This window comes from Lathamus discolor, chromosome 4 (genome assembly GCF_037157495.1).
Source record: "Lathamus discolor isolate bLatDis1 chromosome 4, bLatDis1.hap1, whole genome shotgun sequence".
Classification (NCBI taxonomy): Eukaryota; Metazoa; Chordata; class Aves; order Psittaciformes; family Psittacidae; genus Lathamus; species Lathamus discolor.
The window spans coordinates 63,639,783-63,659,620 of NC_088887.1; the positions used below are offsets into that span (position 1 = coordinate 63,639,783).

The following is a 19,838-nucleotide window of genomic DNA, read 5'->3' on the forward strand; positions in this document are numbered from 1 at the left end:
AAGGAAACACAGAAGTGCGAATGTGTTGGAAAGGTCATGTCTTTTAAGTTACTTAAATTGTTTATGTTGCACTTTGATTTGTGGGGTTTTTTTTTAACTTCTGTAAAGAACTTACAGAAATGCTCTAATTTAAATTCAGCAAAGTTATTTCCCTAGAAAATAGCACTGAGTCACTGATCAAACTAGTTTTGTATAACTCAATAACTTATTTATGTAATACCATTCAGCAGCACAACTTGGAATTAAACTTGAAACCATAAAATTGAGGTAGTAAGAGCCTTCATTTGAAGAGAACTTTTACTGGGTTGTTCTATGTTTACCTCTTAAGTCCTTGACAAGCATGATGAAGGACGACAGCCAGAAGAAACAGCAGAATACCTTAGCATATAGGATTCCCCAACATTCCCAGCTTGGGGTGCATATAGTCACAAAAACCTTTTCTTCCTTTTGCATCTTATTGCTGTCTCATAGTACCACAGAGAATTTTAGCATATTCTCCACTTAACAGAGCAGCAGATTTAGCGGCTGAAGCCTGAGGGACTAGAAGGAAGGGTATGTAGCTGTGTTGGAACATACAACATTTCTGAGAAACCTACCTGCTGCCTGTGTTAGGTATTTACCAACACGGCATTTCTAAGTGGAGATCAGAGCATGTTCCCTCCATTCCTGCAAATGTTCTTGCAGCTCTTTCTCTCTGTATCTCCAAATTCACTGTTCACCACTGCAGGGTGGCCTGGCTTCAACAGGAGTGGTGCCTCTTGAAAACCTCAGTTTGCTGCCAGGGAGGTACCTGTAAGCAAGAGGTTTGATGAACTGACAGCCAGAATCCCTTCTTCTCCCTGTTGCACAAGAGGTCCTGGACAGACCTTTGTGTTTGTGAGTGTGAGAGTGTGAGTGAATGACTTACTGTGAGTGGGTAAAATCAGCCTGGATGGGGATCGGGTGCAATAGAATCATCTTGGCCTTTTCTGAGTGATTGAATTTAGTTTTCCTGCTTTAATGTCATGTGGAAGAAGGAATGCCATTGCATTCCTCCAAGCTCAGTGTGCCTAAGCTTACCACTGGCTTCTTTTCATTGCCCCTGATTCTGTAACCAGAATACAGTTCAGGATATCATTATGTCATGCAAGTATGATGCTCCAGGACTCTAATCATGATGTAGGATAATGACCTTCAGGAGATACAGGGCAAATACACTTAAATTCGTAGTCAAAGCACCCAGTGTAGACAGAATCTCTGGGATTCTCAGTTTATTATAAGCTACAGATCACTGGCAAGCTGCATCCTGTTTCCAGTTACTACATCAGTATGCAGCGTAAACCAGCAAAAACTAATCCTAAATGTTGTGCTGTTAGCTGGGATTCATGAGAACAAAGCATAATGAATTCATAATGATTCATGAGAACAAAGCAAATTTGCTGTGTCCTTCACAGCATATTCTGTGCCATGCTGCCAGGAAGATCTTTAAATGATAGTGAATAGTAGGTAACATCTCAGGTGATAGGCCTATAAATGGATGCCTATCCTGGTTTACAACTTGAAATTGAAATTCTTGCACTGCAACTAATTGCTGTGTAGGAAAGGCTTTTGCCTCACATCCAGCTTGCCTCAAAGTTGCTTATTTCCATGGTTAATTTTTGAATAATTATTTGTTTCTGTAATGCAATCTGCAGTGGATTTTTATGTCGTTTTTCAGTACTGCTCAGTGAGAACCTCAGCTTTGTTCCTGTATTTGCATGAAATGTTGGAAGAACAAATTACATTTCTCACTGTGATTGACTCCTGTGGAGTTACTTGGCTAGGTACCAGCTCAAGGCCCTAAATATTTGTCGGATGCAAATTCTGTTTAGATTTTTAAATTCCTGAACTTAATTTTGTTTCAATTTTAGAAAACATTACTCATTTCAAATTCATTTACACAGTTGAGCCAGTCATAAATACTGTTGCAAAAATAAGACTGAAATGTTTGCATAAAGCATTGTGCTTAGCTTTAAAATTATAATTAGCTTTTTTTCTTTTTATAACTTAAATAATTTTTAGATTTATTTTCTGGTTAAGACTATGGAGATTAACATCAAATCTTTTCCTCTGCCATAAGTCTAAAGTTTTTAGTTGCTTTTTATTTTAAAGCTGAGATTATCGCAAATTCTTATGGCTGCAATAGGTAGGGTGTGAAATAGAATACAGATAACCGCAGGATTTCTGGCAAAGACCACAACAGTTAAATGCATATGACACAAGTCTTATACACAAAAATAGGAGGCACAATGAAAAGTGAGAAGCTGTATTCTACTTTATCTAAACTGGATTACAAGAAGGGTGAAAGGGAAGACTGAAAGGGTGAAAGGTTGGACCTGTTAGTCTAACCTCAGTACCTGGAAAAATTATGGAGAAGATCATACTGAGTGCTATTGAAAAGCACGTTGTTGTGGTTTAAACCCAACCACAAAGCCCGTCCACTCACTCCCCCGCTTCTTGCCCTCCCCCTGCTCCTGGAGGGACGGAGAGGAGAATCGAAAACAATGCAACTCCCACGGGTTGAGATAAGAACAGTTTAGTAACTAAGGTATAACACAAATCACTAGTGCTACCACCAATAATAATAATAATAATAATAAAGGAAAGAATACAACACCTCAACACCAGCTGACCGATAACTCACCCCATTCCCCCCAGCCAAGCACCGACCCATACCTCATCCAACCCTGCAGTCCCCTGCCCTTCCGGGTCACTCCCAGTTACATCCTGGGCATGCCGTGCTGTGGTATGGAATACCTCTTTGGTCAGTTTGGGTCAGGTGTCCTGTCTCTGCTTCCTCCCGGCCTCCCCTCCTCCCTGGCAGAGCATGAGGCTCAGAAAGTCCTTGGCCAGACCAAATATTCGAGCAGCAACTGAAAACATCGGCGTTATCAGCACTGTTCCCAGGCCAAAAAATGAAAACATAGCACTGCACTAGCTACTAAGAGGGAGAAAAATGACTGCTACTGCTGAACCCAGGACACATGTAAAGGACAAGGCAATAATCAGGTTTTTGTTGGCAGCTCATTCACTAACTGTTACACACCTGATCCCTGTTTTTAACTTTCATCCAGCATCAAACTAAATAGTGAATACAAAACCAGGTTTTGCCTTTGTTAGGAAATAATGTTGTTTCAGTCCAGCAAATTAGGCCTATATATCTGCTGCAATGCATCAAATGAGAGTGAGATTTAAAAAACCCCAAAACCAAACCCCCACTTTTTAAAATTAAAAAGCTAAGGGGATTCTTAGCAAATGGTGACATTGGAGCTGTTAACCTACCATGGTATTGGAGGAGAGTTGTTTCTTGATGGACATTCTGTTTTGGTTTTGTCCACTCTTGATCTCTGTGTTAAGATGAAAGACCCTTGGTTGGGTAGAGCTGCAGTGTTGGGGTACAGAGGGTCCCAAGTTTGTGTACACTGCACAAAGTCACACAAAGCAGACGGATAGGGTTGCTGTGGCCCCTGTTGTTTCAGGTTCTTCCTCACCTGGGTAATAGGTGTTTTCATTGCAGCCAATGCAATGGAATGCATCTTACTGTGGGGAATAATTTTGTTTAATTTTTGTTTTGATTTTGGCTCTTCACTGCAGCCTTTTTTTGTCTTTCAAAGTACTGGTGTCATTCTCTCAAAATATTGTAATTTTTCTTTAAAGTTAGCTGGGCTTAGGAAATTTTAAGCACATGAGGAGTACTGAGTTATTTTAATATCACTTACGAGCTACCTTTTCAGTGCTTTCCTTTTCCCTTGTCTTGAAATCATTAGAACTCAAAGCACAGTGGTGTTAATTTCAGTGCTATTAAAACGTTCAGGTATAGTGCAGATCTTGAAGTCTTACTGTGACAAAAAGAGAAACATTGATTTTGTTTTATTTTTCTTTCCCTAAACTTTTGTGGCCTGGGATTCCATATATCACAGTTACTGTTCTCCAGGGAAAAATGTAGTTTGTGTCATGTCAGTGGAACTCAATAATAAAAGGTGAATAAAGATGGAATGGCTCCTGCCAAGATGTGTAATTAAGAGTCTCCTTTTTCTTCTGTATAGAGAAGAAAAATGATTTGCTGTAATCTAAAGGCAACTTTTGTGGTTTTGTCTGATTGCTAATATTTGATGTATTCTTTACTGACATCAGCATGGTCCTAATTTAATAACTAAGCATTAACTATATGTCAGTTAAAGAGGCTTTTTCTTTGTCTCAAAGCAAGCAATCTTGCATTCATGGGTAGTTATCTTCAGATCCGCTCCGTAAAGCTGTCCATCATAAATACCAGTGTGAGAAAAGCTGAGTGTCTTTTTTCTATTAGCCAACAGTCAAAAATATGAGAAAGTGTAAACAATGCTGTAAACTGTGATAATACACACCATAAGAAGCTGCAGGGTTGAGCAGGCGTTGCTCAGACTTGACCTGGGAGCCCAGTGGCTAAAGCAGCCATCCAGGAAGCAGGGCCCTGAACTAGAGAAGTTTGAACACCCTATTTGGGTTTTCTAGGCAACACGGTACCTGCAGGACTGAAGGATATTCTCAACCTGAAGGTACATCTCACCTGCCATCTCCTCAAAATAGGGACATTATGCCCTCTGTTGCCATTAGAGGTAGAGCAAGAATAATACAGGGCTGATATAGAGAACTCAGCTGGGAGGGGAGAGATTTCTTGTTGCCAAGACTGTTTTCTATTAGTGCATGACAGTTGCATCTAAAATGCAGAAATATTGAGGCCTAAGTTTCAAATATAAGATCTGGAATTTTGCCTTAGGTACCTACATGAGCTAAAAGCTTTTGATAGCGAGAAGCACTTCAGTTGAGCAGGTAAAAGCATGGAAAGTGGCAATGCTCAGAAAGTGAAGATAAACAAGCATGGGCTGGAAGCAAGAAGAGAGCGGTAGATTCTTTGTCCCTGAGTCTGTAGCTCAGAACCTGCTATTTTATTTATTTATTTTTTCCCCTATATTGACATATGTGTTTAATGCAGGAATTACTGAAACAGGCTTTCAAAGCTATGTAATGTAGGGAATCAGACTAGATGAGGGATAATCAGAAAGTCTATTCTGCCTCTAAAGTAGTCTAGCTTTAAAAAAGCTTTTAAGTTAGACTCTTAAACTGTGTAACTCAGTTGCATTTAGTGGAGCTGTGTCATTTTACAGCTCTAAGTGTATCTACTTTTAAAATCCCACTTCCCTGTAATATACAGAAAATAATTTAGTGGGCTTTTATAACAAGAAAGATGTTTTCTTCATCAGGAGCTGCCTTTTCCTCACACCCTTTTGCCTTCTCTTCTCCTGAGAAATAAGGCATCCTATTGCAGCAAGCAGTGCTTTCATTCCCCCTGGGTCCTTTGCCATAACCAGCTCTGCACAGAGTAACTGCAAATTGTTGTCAGGATGGCAGGAATGTGCCTGCATGCAGCTAATAGGAAAGGAGTCACTGAATTGTGGGGGAAAGAGAAGGAAAATGCTGTGCCTGGGGAGAATCCTCTCCTGTGCCCTTTGTGTGGGGTGTTCTGCCTGGGTACAGGATAGCCTAGTGCTATCACCTCTATTCTATGTGTAGGAAGGAACTACAAGAAAAGCTGACAGTTAAATGGGGGAAAAAAATGGAGTACAGCTGTGAATTCCTCTGAAGATCACCTTTTCTGTTAACAGATTTGTTGGAAGATTTGTAGAGGGAGTCGGGCCCTCAAATCTTGGAAGAGAGAGTAGAAATGTCCTACTAACCAGATTTTTGAATCTTTGATTGGAAGGTATAACTGGTCTGACAGCTAGGGCTCAATTTTACTTTTAAATTTGATTATACGATGCACATGTAAATAAATTTATGACCTGCTGTATCACAGTCATGCCAAGGGTTGTTTGTTGTTTCCATATCTGAGTGGTGAGAACTAAAGATATATCCAGCTGATGGGGCAGAAGTGCAAAAGCTTCTTTCATTCTGGGATTCCCAATCTTGAATTGAAAGCTTTTTGCATGTATAAAAGTCAATGCAATATTTGAAAGTGCTCACGGATGTTAAAAATTGGGTATTTCTTAGCAAGGGAGTCTTTCAACATTTTATTAGTTCATGTGAAAATGGATTTCCCTTGGATAATAGCAAACCAGCTAAATCTGAGAACCTGCCTTTAAAAGTCTGAAGTACAAAAATCTTCCAATATAGGGTAAATGCAAGTTACACAGCATTTGACACAAGTTATAGAGCAACCAAGTCCTGAGAGGATTTAAGCATACAGAATAACGGAAATAGTTTTTACTGTTGCTTCAAATACATAATAACCAGAAAAGCATCTCATTTCTTAGGGTTTAAGATGGATGCCACATGAAATAATGAATAATGAAAGTAAGCATTTAAATTGCTTGGTTCATTGCAGGCATTGTGTCCCTGATCTCCCTGTCTGTCCTGTCCTACGAACGCTACAGCACACTCACCCTGTGCAACAAGCGCAGCGCTGACTACCAGAAGGCATTGTTGGCAGTTGGTGGTTCATGGATTTACTCTCTGGTCTGGACTGTGCCCCCTCTGATTGGTTGGAGCAGTTACGGGGTAGAAGGTGCAGGTACAAGCTGTTCAGTACGCTGGTCCTCGGAGTCAGCAAAGTCCACATCCTATATCATCTGTCTCTTCATATTCTGCTTGGTCATCCCTGTGATGGTCATGATGTACTGCTATGGTCGCCTCCTTTACACTGTTAAACAGGTAAGCAGCTGAATGTTACTGATAGTGCAAACTGTTACGAGGTGTGTGTTGCATTTCCCCTCTCAAATTTGGAAATATTGATGATAGCAAAACAACAAATCATAATGAAATTAAAAAGGCCACAGCCTCAAGAAAGGGGCAGGAGGTCTTCACCAAGCTTTATAGTTCTCCTGAAGATCCAGTCAGAGCCGCCATATGAACATCCATAGAGATATGGATTTTGTGGTTCGGAAATACAGTGTTCTAGGTAAACCAGCATATCTGGGTGAAGGTTGCATTTGTACAGAAGCCAGTACACGCTTACCTGCCTATGAATAAGGCATCCATGAAAACATTTCTTCCTGGTTTTGGATGATGACCTTTTAATCATTTCTGCTTCTTAATCTGTGGACTCCTAACTCTACTGTAATGCAATTGTACTGCAGTTTGCAGAGTTATCCTAAGAATCAGCTTCTCCCTGTAATTCTAGGCCACATTTAAAAGTTTCCTTAAATACTACTGCTACTACAGTGACAGTTCTCTGACTGGTTTAAGGTTCACCGCAGGTATTACAAACTGAATGTTCCAAAAGACCTTGACAGGGGTGTGGTATTGTGAAGTTTGAATACTCTTGGAACAGTAATGAAATGATTTAATGATGAATAATAAGGAAGGAATGAGTGTAGAGGTGATCTCTAAAAAGCAATTCTCTTAAATGTTCAGATTAATTAACTAAAGGTGTTAAATGGGGAAAAAAAAAAGGGCAGTAAATCCCTGAGCAGAGGCTCTCATACAGAATTAAAGTGGATGTAGTTTACTTTTGATTAGTCATAAGGAATTAAGGTTGTGCGTTTTACATGATTTGTCAAAACTTTCAAAACACTTAAAGCCCAAATGGGAAATCTTTTCCTGATTGAGTACTGAGGGGAGCAGTAAAATCCCTTTGATGAATCACACATTCGTAATCTTCTTAATGCTGTGCAATAGTAATATGGAAAAAAATTTCCATCCGGTAAGCCATTAAACTGAAGTTGCAGACCATATCTGGTCCCTGGGCAGCAGTATCCTTTGCCATCACCTTAAAGAAAAGAGCAGCATCTTGGAACATGTGCTACTAAAAATATGCAGAAGATTCAACTTTGTTAAACTTTTGTCTCTTCTTTCCTTCAGCCCTCACTGGTTTTCGTGGCAACAGCTGTCACACCACATGCAAATATTTGTATGGGTGAAGCTCTTGTGGCATGTTCTTTAGCTTCTAGTTCTAAATGTAGACTGGTGTTTATTCATTTTTTTTTTAATCATTGTTTTAAATGTAGTAGTAATTGCACCAATCTGCCTAATGGGTCTCAAAGTTGTGGCAAACATGCTGAGGGAACAAAGTATCATAGGAAAGATATGCGCAATCTATAGCCATTTTGTATTTAGACATGAAGACTGGGTAGACTTGTGTTGTGGTTTAACCCAGGACAACTGCGTGGAAGACTAGGTTGATTGATTAATCAACTGCCTGGGGGAAAAAATAGGAGAAGGAATAGCATTTTCCACAATCCTGTCTTCTCCATCCTCCATGTGCTTTCCAGAGTGATCTGGAAGCCTCTGGGATGCTGAGGTTAGAGGGTTTGAGAAATTTTGTAAGTGGTGGAAGTGAAAAAGAGCTAAACCCGATCCTGCATAATCTTCTGGAAGAGCAGGGAACTAATGAATGTTAAATGCAGAGGAAGTTCAGTGAGAATTAGATCACATCTCCCCTCTAAAGTTGTTATGACTACAGGTCATAACAGCTGCCTGAGAATTTGCGAAGTCTAGAATAGCTAAAACCTAAATTTTTACACCAACCTTCTAATGCTTTCCTGCTGTTTGCAAAAGATTTTCTTGATAAGTTTCAGCAAAAAGAATCTCAGTCAGAAAACTCATCAGTCCTCAGCTTTCTGTGATGTACCAGAAACTGTCTCCAGGACTATAATCTTGAAATCTTGCACTCATAAATCTCCTGGGGCCTATGTATAAATATAATACAGTCACTGAAATACAGACCTTTTCCCCCTCTGAGGTCTTCTAACTACTCTGTAATAAGTAGGATAGATTATGAAATGGTAAAGTATGTCATGTTTCAAACTGGAGGAAGGGATGAGCGATATGCAAATAAAAATATAGTAATTCTTACATAAAACTATAAAAAGCAGATAGGGTAATGCAAAAAAAGAGGATTACTGCATCTATTTTAATGTGTTACTTTCTGGTGTGGACAAAAAATTCATTATCTAGTAATATTCTGACCTCATAGATTAAAGTCCTCTGACCCTCTATGTTACATATTAGAAGAAATGTGGGAGCATTGCAGATGTAGTAAGTGCATTATCCCAGCCTCAACTGCTTGGTAAATTTTCTGAAACATAAATTTCATAATTTTTAAAAATGTATGTAAATTTTTATGTTAGACTACTGTAGCATTAATGGTATTGCATCCTGAGATCAAAAGTGCAGGAGTTATGCCATTATTAATAGTGCAATGTAAATTAATTGTGGTGGAAGAAATATCTTAGTAGATTTGGGATAGTTAATGCAAGAATTGGCACAGTGCCTGCATTTTCTTATTGCAGGAACTCAATTATAGATCTGCTTTTCTCTTTTTCTTCTCTAAATTTAGTCAATTGATGTAGCATCCTGTCCCTTGGAGCATTAATAGATCCTATGAAGTCATCTACAATCTGTGTAATAGTAAAAGGCTCAAGGATTTCAGTAATATGGGTTTTGTAAAAGATTGTCTTTTCAAGGAATTACAAGTCAATAGCATCCTTGTATGAATAATGTTGACAACAAATGCCAGTAAACAGTATTACAACATGACTGCACTATCGTCTCAGAGCTTTTGCCATTTATCAAGCTTGAAGACCTTTAGGAATTGAACAGTTTTTTTTTCTTTAAAGGTATGGGTTTGTTTTCCAGAATGGCTTTATATGGATAGTTGAGTTTGGTTCTGCAGGTAGTCTTTGCTGCCATCCTTGTGTAATTCACTCACAGGAGGGAAATATTAGCTCTGAATAGTGAAAGTGTTTCAGAGATGCTAAGCAAACTAATGTTCAAAATGGAAAGCTGAAGAAAAAAATGTGGTTTCAGGAGTTGTTAGGGAATCTGGTAGTGCATCAGTTTTTATGACATGGAGAAACACAAATATTTTGTTAGACTTTTCTTCCCTCTGAGTCCGTATTTTCACTCTTGCTGATCTTGTTTCTTGCTTTTAAGAAACCTGTTCTTCCATTCCTGCAGATGCAGAGATTCACTTTCTTCTTTGTTTTCCTTTAAAATGTCTGATACCTATAAGTAGAAAGGGTCAAAGTTTGCTCCCTAACAAAATATTACCTACATATATTTTATTTGTGCACATTCTACAGAACAAGGGAAGGAAATTGAGAATGGTTTATTACTCATCGTGCAATTACTTTTTTTTTCTCAGTTTTTGGCTTATGATGCTTCTCTATAACTCTACCATTGCATTCCCTCTGGAAAAATGTTCTTTATAAAGGCAGTGTCAGTTGTTTACACTTTTGAAAAGTGGGCTCCCAAATGTGGAATTACAGAGATTAGCATTGCGATCACTGTAGCACAGAAGGCACAGTATGATTAAAATCCTCCGCTGTGGGGCCCAGAGAACTCATGAACCAGCCTAATAAGAATTAGTAAAACTTGTAAAAGGGACAGATCTCTTCAGTCTGCATTATCTCCCACTTGCATATAGAAACCTTGCCAAAGGGCAAGAAGAGTCCCAGAACATTGTTTCAGGTAATATTTCAGATTGATTTTGTGGAGCCTCTTGTCTTGGCTCATCTCATTGCCAATCATCCTTCGTCAAAAGCTGTGCCTGAACAAAGCTCGGCATTTCTTTATGGATTGTAGCTAGGACGTTGTTAACAATAAAAAGGACTGTAAGCAGAGCACAAAGACTTCAACACATGGTGTAATACACATCTGACTTGCTGAGTGCAACAGGTCTTGTGTTAAAGTGGGCTGTATCATGGGATTCTGGAGTATATGGATGTGTGCCTTGACCTGATAGTTCTACTGTATGTGGGTTTTAATTTTTGAGAATAGCAAGGAAAAAGTAGAGATGAAAAGCACTTACTACGTTCTTTCATGTCATTACCTGAGTTCTAGTTTGGCTTCATGTTTTTGACAAAAAAAAAAAGAACAAGAAAAACCATTCAAGAAGTATTTTAAGACTAGCCGATATGAGGTGGAAGTTGGCCTTACCAGTATGCCTTGTCCTCCACCCCATGGTGCACCTACTGGTGCTTGATTCCTCATAAACTGCTAGCTTAACTTGTGACCAAAATGTAAGCTCAGGTAGTGGAATTGCCAGACTATTTCCCTTTGCAGTAACTTCTGTTGTTTCTTTTGAAAAGTGCCACATGATTTCTGACTTACACGTGTCAGAGGAGAACCAGATAATCTTTTTTATCCCATGCCCTGACCTTTCTGAGTCTTGTCAACTTGTAGAGGAAAGGAGACAGTTAAAGTTACACTGTAGAGAGCTGCCTGGTCCTCTCTCTCTTGCACCTCTTCCAGACTTCAAAGTACCAAATTTAGTGGAGGAAAAATACTGCTGTCTCTTACGTAAAAAGTATTGCCCAGAGGGAAATTGTGACTTGATTATAAACCTGAAGAAAGTAATTTTGAATTCTGTGTGATGAGATTTTTGATTCTAGTGTTTTTTAAAAATCACTGGCTATAAACAACAGTGGTGATTTTGAAACCTCCTATGCCCCCAAAGAAAGTCTGAGAGAAAAAAGAAAGAAGACAGAGATTTTTATGACTGACAATTCCTTAATTCTATTTTATGTCTGCATTATTTGGAACATTTAAAAATATCTGTAGAAACAATTATTACATCATTGTTCACTAAGGTACTCAGGAAAGGATTATACAGTAGAAGGATCCCTCCTGTTTCCAGTTCTCCAGCTCATTAGGGCAGAATGCACAATGATTTTAACTGAAAAGAGTTTATCTTCACATAATTCAAAGAGTAAGATGCAAAAGTAATAATTGTTCCATCGTTCTTTCGTATGCTTCATATGTCTAGTTATAGAGAAATTTGATTATCTGAAACTGTATTTTTGATGGCACTGAAGTTATGACTTGTGTTGAGAGGATTGATAAAGCAATTCTGTACCATTAACTCTTATCTTCTAAAAGCCCTAAATAAAACCAGACCTGTATCACAGGCCTTCTTTTAGAAACAAAGCTCAAAATCTTTTGCATTATTTATTGAAACAAAGAAGTCCTAAGAAACGTAATTCAGGTGAAGATGATGTAGACCTGGTCCTTTGGTTGTTATAGCTCATCCCTTTCAAATGTGATTAAATCCTTTGGGATTTTACTTAGTTTTAAGTATGCTTGATCCTAACTGTGAATGTGCTCAGACAGAGAGCTAAACTCATTAGGCAACCATATATTTTCATTATTATTATTATTTTTGTTTACTCTTTGTTCATAAACTTTATTTCCTCCCTTTGGGCCTTTATGTATACTTTCCTAACTTCTGGTTGTATAGAGGAAGAATGATAAATAACTTTGCCTTTCCTTTTTAAACCTTGCCATAAAGATACAATAATTGTGTCATTGTCATTTAGTGCCAGGTCATAATATAAAATACAAGTATAACATAACTTTGGAAACAAAATCTGTAGCATTTTAACACTGAATTTTGGCATTCATTTAGTGAGGACCTTACAAGTACTTGTTTGCACTTTCATAAACAGCACTTCTGTGTGCTTCATAATACCAGTTCTTATTGAAGAAGGCTGTCCCAATGGCATAAATTTTGGTGTCTTCTGTAATAGTGGAGGAAAATGTGAAACCCTGAGAAATAAAGGGGGTGGCTAACATTTTTTCTTTGTGTATATCTGTAAGGTTTGTAAGTTTGCCGTGTCAGCTTTTAAGACAGTGAAGGTATGGCGAGTCAGTTCAATGTAAAAGTCCAGTGTTTAGAGACTTTAGCAGCTGTCAGGTCTTGTATAGACACATGTCTAAGTCATGGGTGACAGGTATGTTCACTCAGAGTTGTTCTTTGTGTTGACTGACTGTTGAAATATGTGACCAAATGAGTCATTTGAGGTCTGAGCATGCTAGAAGGGAAACAGACAGAAAAGATTATGATGTTCTTTCCCCTATGCTTGCATAAATGTAAATCATTAGATATTTGTTTGTATTTTGCAGAGAAGCAATGATACAATGTTGGCGTAAATCGCACACTATACAAGGTCATTGTAAATCAAGTTAATGGCTGGTCAGAAAACAGGATTCATTGGGCTTGACATTTTTTCATTCTTTAGATAAACTAGGGAGGAAATAAGCCTGTTACAATCTTTAATAACAAGCTAATAGAAGTTAAAGTTCTGATGCATTAATCTCTGGATGCATTATGCCTATAAAGAATGGGCTGCGGTCTCACGAGTTTTTCGTTTACAGTAAATGGTGTACATCAATACCAAGCACTCATGATGCCTCTCTTCAGGGGGTGATTTAATGAAGTTTCTTCCCGGTAGGCAAAAGTATAATATTTTTTGTTTGCTCACCAGTTATAAAACTGAAAAGGTTAAATGTGTGGAAGGATGTTCTGCAGGGTAAAGAATATGTTTTTGTGCACTTATGCTTCAGCACTGAGAACTGAGCCACACTTACTCTCCTGTAGTTTAACGCCACTTAAGAAACCAACTTGTGACCTCAAGCAGAATCTCTGGCAGAAGATTTGAATCAAAATAAATTGTTCTACATGTAGCACTATGTCTTTGACCCCCACATTAACTATGCCATTGTGTGAGAGTCTTTATGCTACTCCCCAGCCAGTGCTGTCTGAGTGGGAAATCAAAGCCTTAGTCCACTGCACATAAACCATGATGTATATAGCCTAAGCTTTCAGTCACAATCCAGACTGTAGTTCTACTTCTTCCTGGTGGAGAAGAGAGGGTCATGAAGGATGTTTGCTTTTGCTAGCTCAGTTGAATAACTTGCATATCTGCATGAGAACCTCTGCATAAAAGTGAATTCAAGGTTTATGACGAGTGGAATTGAGTTGAGCTCTCAGGCTTTTATTATCTTAATAATAAAAATGTGTCAAACCATATAAAGTTACAAGATTGATCTTACTTTTTTTTTACCTCAGTTAAAATAAGGTAAAAAATAGATTCCCTAGCTACTTTGCTCTAAAGCTATTTTATCCACAAACAAAAGGTGAGAAAGCCTAGTTAATCTCTATCTTGTATCTCAAATTTTTGTCTGGTCCTGTAGCTTCAGCTTAACCTGACTGAAGCTAAGGTAGCCTCACCTACTTGTAATACTCATTTTGCTCAACAGCTACTAGTACTTTAGTATTTTTATAACCTACTATGTCCTTTTTTTTATGATGAATATTGTACCCTGCTAAAGAGTTAAATGGGACATGTATGCTTCCTTTATGAAACCTACATTTATTTTCAGTGGAGGCAAACCTATGTGTAATATAACGGATTAAATGAGTACAAAATGCTGGTAGTGATGCAAGATTATTGTCTTCACAGTATATACTTTAATACTTAACATTTATGTGAAGTGAGCAGGTCACTCTTTCAAATCACACACCTCTAGAAGCAGAATGATTTTTTTTTTTTGTGGTTGTGTGCTTGTGTGGCTCTGCACACAGGAGCATGCAGGTGAGTCTGCATACTCAGTACTGACACATTTCTGCATGGTCAAGAACCTTCCTTGGCCTGGAAGCAGATGGTACACGCTCCCTACATCCATACTACACAGATGCTCAGTTTAGCCTCGAGCATTCCCTGGACCTTATGTAGTGCACCCCTAGTGCTCAGATATAGTAGTTCATATTTTCTTTATTTGCCCATATCAGAGTGTCTAAAATGAGATGAGGCCTGACTTCCAGTTCAGTGGAGTTATGAGCTCTTCTAGCATGGAGGTAAGAGCTGATATGCTATAACCTGATTTGTATAGCAGAGGTGAGATACACGTGCAACTTCTTGGCCTCAGTCTTCACTGGCAAATGCTCTGGCCACACCAGCCAAGTCTTGAAAGGCAAATGCAGGGACTGTGAGAATGAAGACCTTGGGCCCACTGTAGGAGAGGATCAAGGTTGAGATCATCTTAAGAACCTGAATGTTCACAAGTCCATGGGACCTGATGAAATCCATCCGTGGGTCCTGAAGGAGCTGGTGAATGAAGTTGCTAAGCCACTGGCCATCATATTTGAAAAATCATGGCAGTCAGGTGAAGTTCCCGACGACTGGAAAAAGGGAAATATAACCCCCATTTTCAAGAAGGGGAAAATGGAAGACCCGGGGAATTACAGACCAGTCAGTCTCACCTCTGTGCCTGGCAAAATCTTGGAGCACATTCTCCTGAATGGCATGCTAAGGCACATGAAAAACAACAAGGGGCTTGGTGACAGCCAGCATGGCTTCACTAAGGGGAAATCCTGCCTGACCAATTTGGTGGCCTTCTATGATGGGGCTACAGAACTGATGGACGGGGGCAAAGCAGTTGATGGCATCCACCTGGACTTGTGCAAAGTGTTCAACACTGTCCTACACGACATCCTTGTCTCTAAATTGGAGAGACATCAATTTGATAGGTGGACCACTCGGTGGATAAAGAACTGGCTGGATGGCCGCACGCAAGAGTTGTGGTCAATGGCTCAATGTCCAGCTGGAGACCGGTAACGAGTGGGGTCCCTCAGGGATCGGTGTTGGGACCGGTCTTGTTTAACATCTTTGTCGGTGACATGGACAGTGGGATTGAGTGCGCCCTCAGCAAGTTTGCCGATGACATCAAGCTGTGTGGTTCGGTTGATATGCCAGAGGGAAGGAATGCCATCCAGAGGGACCTCGACACGCTTGTGGGGTGGACTGATGCCAACCTTATGAAGTTCAACCATGCCAAGTGCAAGGTCCTACGTCTGGGTCAGAGCAATCCCAGGCACAGCTACAGGTTGGGCAGAGAAGAGATTCAGAGCAGCCCTGTGGAGAAGCACTTGTGGGTGTTGGTCAATGAGAAAATGAACATGAGCCAGCTTCAGTGTGCGCTCGCAGCCCAGAAAGCCAACTGTATCCTGGGTTGCATCAAAAGGAGCGTGACCAGCAGGTCCAAGGGGGTGATCCTGCCCCTCTGCTCTGCTCTTGTGAGACCTCACCTGGAGTATTGTGTGCAGTTCTGGTGTCCTCAACATAAAAAGGACATGGAACTGTTGGAAGAAGTCCCAAGGAGGGCCAAGAGGATGATCAGGGGACTGGAGCACCTCCCGTATGAAGACAGGCTGAGAAAGTTGGGGCTGTTGAGCCTGGAGAAGAGAAGGCTGCATGGAGACCTCATAGCAGCCTTCCAGTATCTGAAGGGGAGCTATAAGGATGCTGGGGCGGGACTCTTCATTAGGAACTGTAGTGATAGGACAAAGGGTAATGGGTTCAAACTTAAACTGGGGAAGTTTAGATTGGATAGAAGGAAGAAGTTCTTTACTGTAAGGGTGGTGAGGCACTGGAATGGGTTGCCCAAGGAAGCTGTGACTGCTCTATCACTGGCGGTGTTCAAGGCCAGGTTGGACAGAGCCTTGGGTGGCATGGTTTAGTGTGAGGTGTCCCTGCCCATGGCAGGGGTGTTGGAACTAGATGATCTTAAGGTCCTTTCCAGCCCTGACTATTCTATGATCGTATGATTCGATACGCATCTTAAAACATCTTGGCTTGAGGTAGAGTCATCTGAGCTTACAATGAATGTATAATTATTTGACTTTCAGTAGTATGGCTGACATCTGCTAAGCCACTGGATCTATCACAGCTGACTATATGCTAGGGCTGCCTTTAGGGTATATTCCATACCTCCTTCTGTATTTAAGGATGGTAATCTAAATTCAAATAGGAGTTCTGTCAACTAAATGCCTTCTCAGATAATAAAACGCATGTAAGGTGTTTACTAAGGGGATCTCAGTAATATTGGACTGTTCTATTTCTAGTAGCATACAAGGCAGAAGATGCAAAGCATCTTGGTGTTTCAGTAGACTGCAACATCCATTTTATCTGGTAATGTAACACTTTGCCTGAAACTGCCCAGAAAATGTGGGAAGAGAAATTTCCATTTAGCTGAGATCTTGCTGCATATGTCTGGCCTATTAAAGATTAACTATAAACAAAGCATGAATAAAACCAACCTGCACATAATTAGAAAAGAAATAAATTCATACATATCCTGAGCCTAAATTAAAAATTAAAAAAACGTAGCTTTCCCTACCTAGCAAACACTGGCATATATGTATTTTCTTATTCCTATTAGCTTTGAATATGCTTAAAGGTTTTTTATAAGTCTATAAAACACTGTATACAAACCATTGCCTTGCATAGAAAATAGAATGAATATTGCCACTAGCTATTGCTAGTCAAACACCAATAGCACTCTGCTCTGCTCTGATGCCTTTAGTAGGAACTGGACCTTTGAAAACACCTATCTCTGGGAAGGTTCGTTCACTCACCTAATTCACTTGGATATGGTTTTCTAGTTTCTCTATTGGTATGTCTTGCAAGCACTTGCTAAAAACCATTAAAGGCCATACCTGATAGTTTTCTCTCACTTGCTGAGCAAGTTTAGGATATTAGTTCAGTCTAAATGTCAAGTTGAAAGAACTGACTTTCACATAATTTTAACCTGCTCTTTCTGCATCAATCTTTAAGCTGTTCATGAAGAAAATTTGTAATTGTGGTTGGCAATCTGCCCTTGGCCTTTTGTTAATTGCATTCTACTCTTGGGAGCCTTTTCTTTTTGTGTGTTTTCTTTCACTGGTCAGTAGTGAAAAAGCTCTTCTACCCTGCTCATGCTTCTTTGCTCCAGGATGGTCAAGGCTCAGTAGGTGCTTAGTCATGTCAGCCTGACACATTTTGGATTTCTCAGTATAAAGCTAAATGGATTTGCTTTGAGCTCCATTGCTTGCTGAGTAAGTTCAGGTTGTTAATTTAGTCTAAATGTCAAGTCAAAAGAAATACGATTCCAGCCTGCTGAATCATCTTGTTAACTCAGTATACCTTTTACTTTGACCTTTCCTTAGGGAGGTACAGGTATTGCTCGATTAGTTTTGGTCTTTCCAGAAGAATGGTGGAATTTTATAAGACTACATCATCCTTTTATCTTTTGAGGTGATAAAATTCACATTGGACAGGCTTCGTACTGGCTCTAGCTATATCCATGACTACTTACTCATTGTAGTCTGAAAGATTCTTCTGTTACAAAACTCAGAAATGAAAGCATTGCTCAAAAACTAGCTGAATATCCATATTTAGCAAATACTGACTTGAAGGGGTCTGAGCTTATGTCAAGTCATTGGTAGAATAGCCTGTGTCTTGGTACAAACTGTCCCAGATATGTTGGGACCTTTGAAACTGGAATTGGAAATTAATCTAGAGAATAATTTGAAATACCTCTGTTGCTTTTCCTGGATGTAATTGTAAAAAAAAAAAAATAAAAATATATATATAAATTGAAAAAGCATATCTAGAGCAAAATTAGCTGGGAAAAAATATAATAGTAATTATTAAAATACTATTCCACTTCCTTGGAAGATAAAGGACATGTTTTGCAATTGGGAGTATTATCAGTCTGCGGATTGAGAGAGTGAAAACAAGGATCTGACCACTTGCCATGTTCAGGGATACAGAAACTCAGGCGTGGTAATGCTGGAGGAGAAGAACAGAGTTTGCAAGGCCTATGAGGGCAGTTGAGGTGAAATTCTTAGTGCAGAGAAACGTAACTGCAGCATGTATCATAAATACAAGTACATATATGATGAAGGGTTCTCAGGTATCACTCTTCAAAAGGATTATGGAGTCAGCTTGAGTAATTTAATGAAAAATTCAATTCTCTGTTCAGGAAAATGAAAACAATGAGGAAGATGTTAGAAAGTACTAGGAAAGAGGGTGGGAGAAACATCCCCAATGTTGTTCTACCATTGTATAAGCTTGAACTTGTACTTACCTGGTCTAGTGAAAGGTGTCTCTGCCCATGGCAGGGGGGTTGGAACTCAATGATCCTAAGATCCTTTCCAACCCAAATCATTCAGCGATTCTATGAGCATTGCAAGGAATTCTGGTCATCTATTTGAAAAGGACATGAGAGAAACAGAAAAGGCACAAAAAAGGGTAACAAGTACTATCAGAACTACAGAAGTAGCTTTCAAGGACAGATTAAACAGTAAGAGAATCATGCTTAGAAACCAGTGTTCAAACATTATCACCTTTCAGTTGTGGTGCTGCATTTCAGAGTAGCTCCTAGTCCTTCACCCTGGTGCTTGTGAAAGACTTGTACATGTAAAGAGGAATTTCTAGGAAATACAAGAAGAAAAGTCTTCTTTTAGCTCATTAAGCTAAAGTAGCTGCTATGAAAAACTAGAGGTTTTTATGAGCTGTGATATGCTAAAAATCCACCTGGAGAGTCTATGTATCAAACTCTCCATACAAGCAAATAAAGCCGTTGCCAGGTGATGAGATTCACTGGTCTCCTTCACCTCCCAGGTTAAATAATAGCAAACCGCCATTTAGAATGATAATTAGCTGTATTTGTGATTCTAAACATAATAACTTTTTTTCATTTAAGCCTATCAGGGAAAACAAAAAGAAATTTGGAACAAAAAAGATTTTAATTTTTTTTTGTTTTGTTTTGGTTTGGTTTTTTGTTTGTTTTTTTGTTTGTTTTTTGTTTTTTGTTTTTTGAATAAGCAGCCTAGGAAGAGGCACTTACTTGAAAATTAAGGTAAAATCACAGATTCCAAAATTATTATATGGTCCAAGCTGGAAAGCACCCTGGTCCATGTACAGTCCTACTGAATTATCTGCGTATATAGATCATGTTTCAAAAGCAGGGTGTTAGCTCTGAATTTCCTTGTATACTTTCATAAGTGAGCATGAGCTGACTGTGTCACACCAAGTCTTTCATCTTTTCCATTTTCCCCTTCCCTTTTCCCCCTTCCTTTTTTTCCTTTCCTCTTTTCCATTTTGCCTTCCTTCCCCCTTTCTCCTCCTTTCCTTTTCTTCCCCCCTTTATTTTCTTCTCCTCTTCCATCCTCTCCTATCCTTTTCTGTCTTTTTCTTCCCTGTTCATGTTAGTGTCAGTCAACAGAAAGCGTGCTGCTA

General features: G+C 39.3%; 1 protein-coding gene across 1 annotated transcript in view; it reads left to right on the forward strand.

The window, feature by feature from the left end:
• The window catches only part of LOC136013634 (opsin-3-like), an 86,574-nt gene that overhangs the window by 22,490 nt on the left and 44,246 nt on the right, over nt 1-19,838 (forward strand). Inside the window, exon 3 of the mRNA XM_065677807.1 lies at nt 6,380-6,705. Coding sequence (XP_065533879.1) covers nt 6,380-6,705 — 326 coding nt within the window. The remainder of the gene's footprint in view (nt 1-6,379; nt 6,706-19,838) is intronic.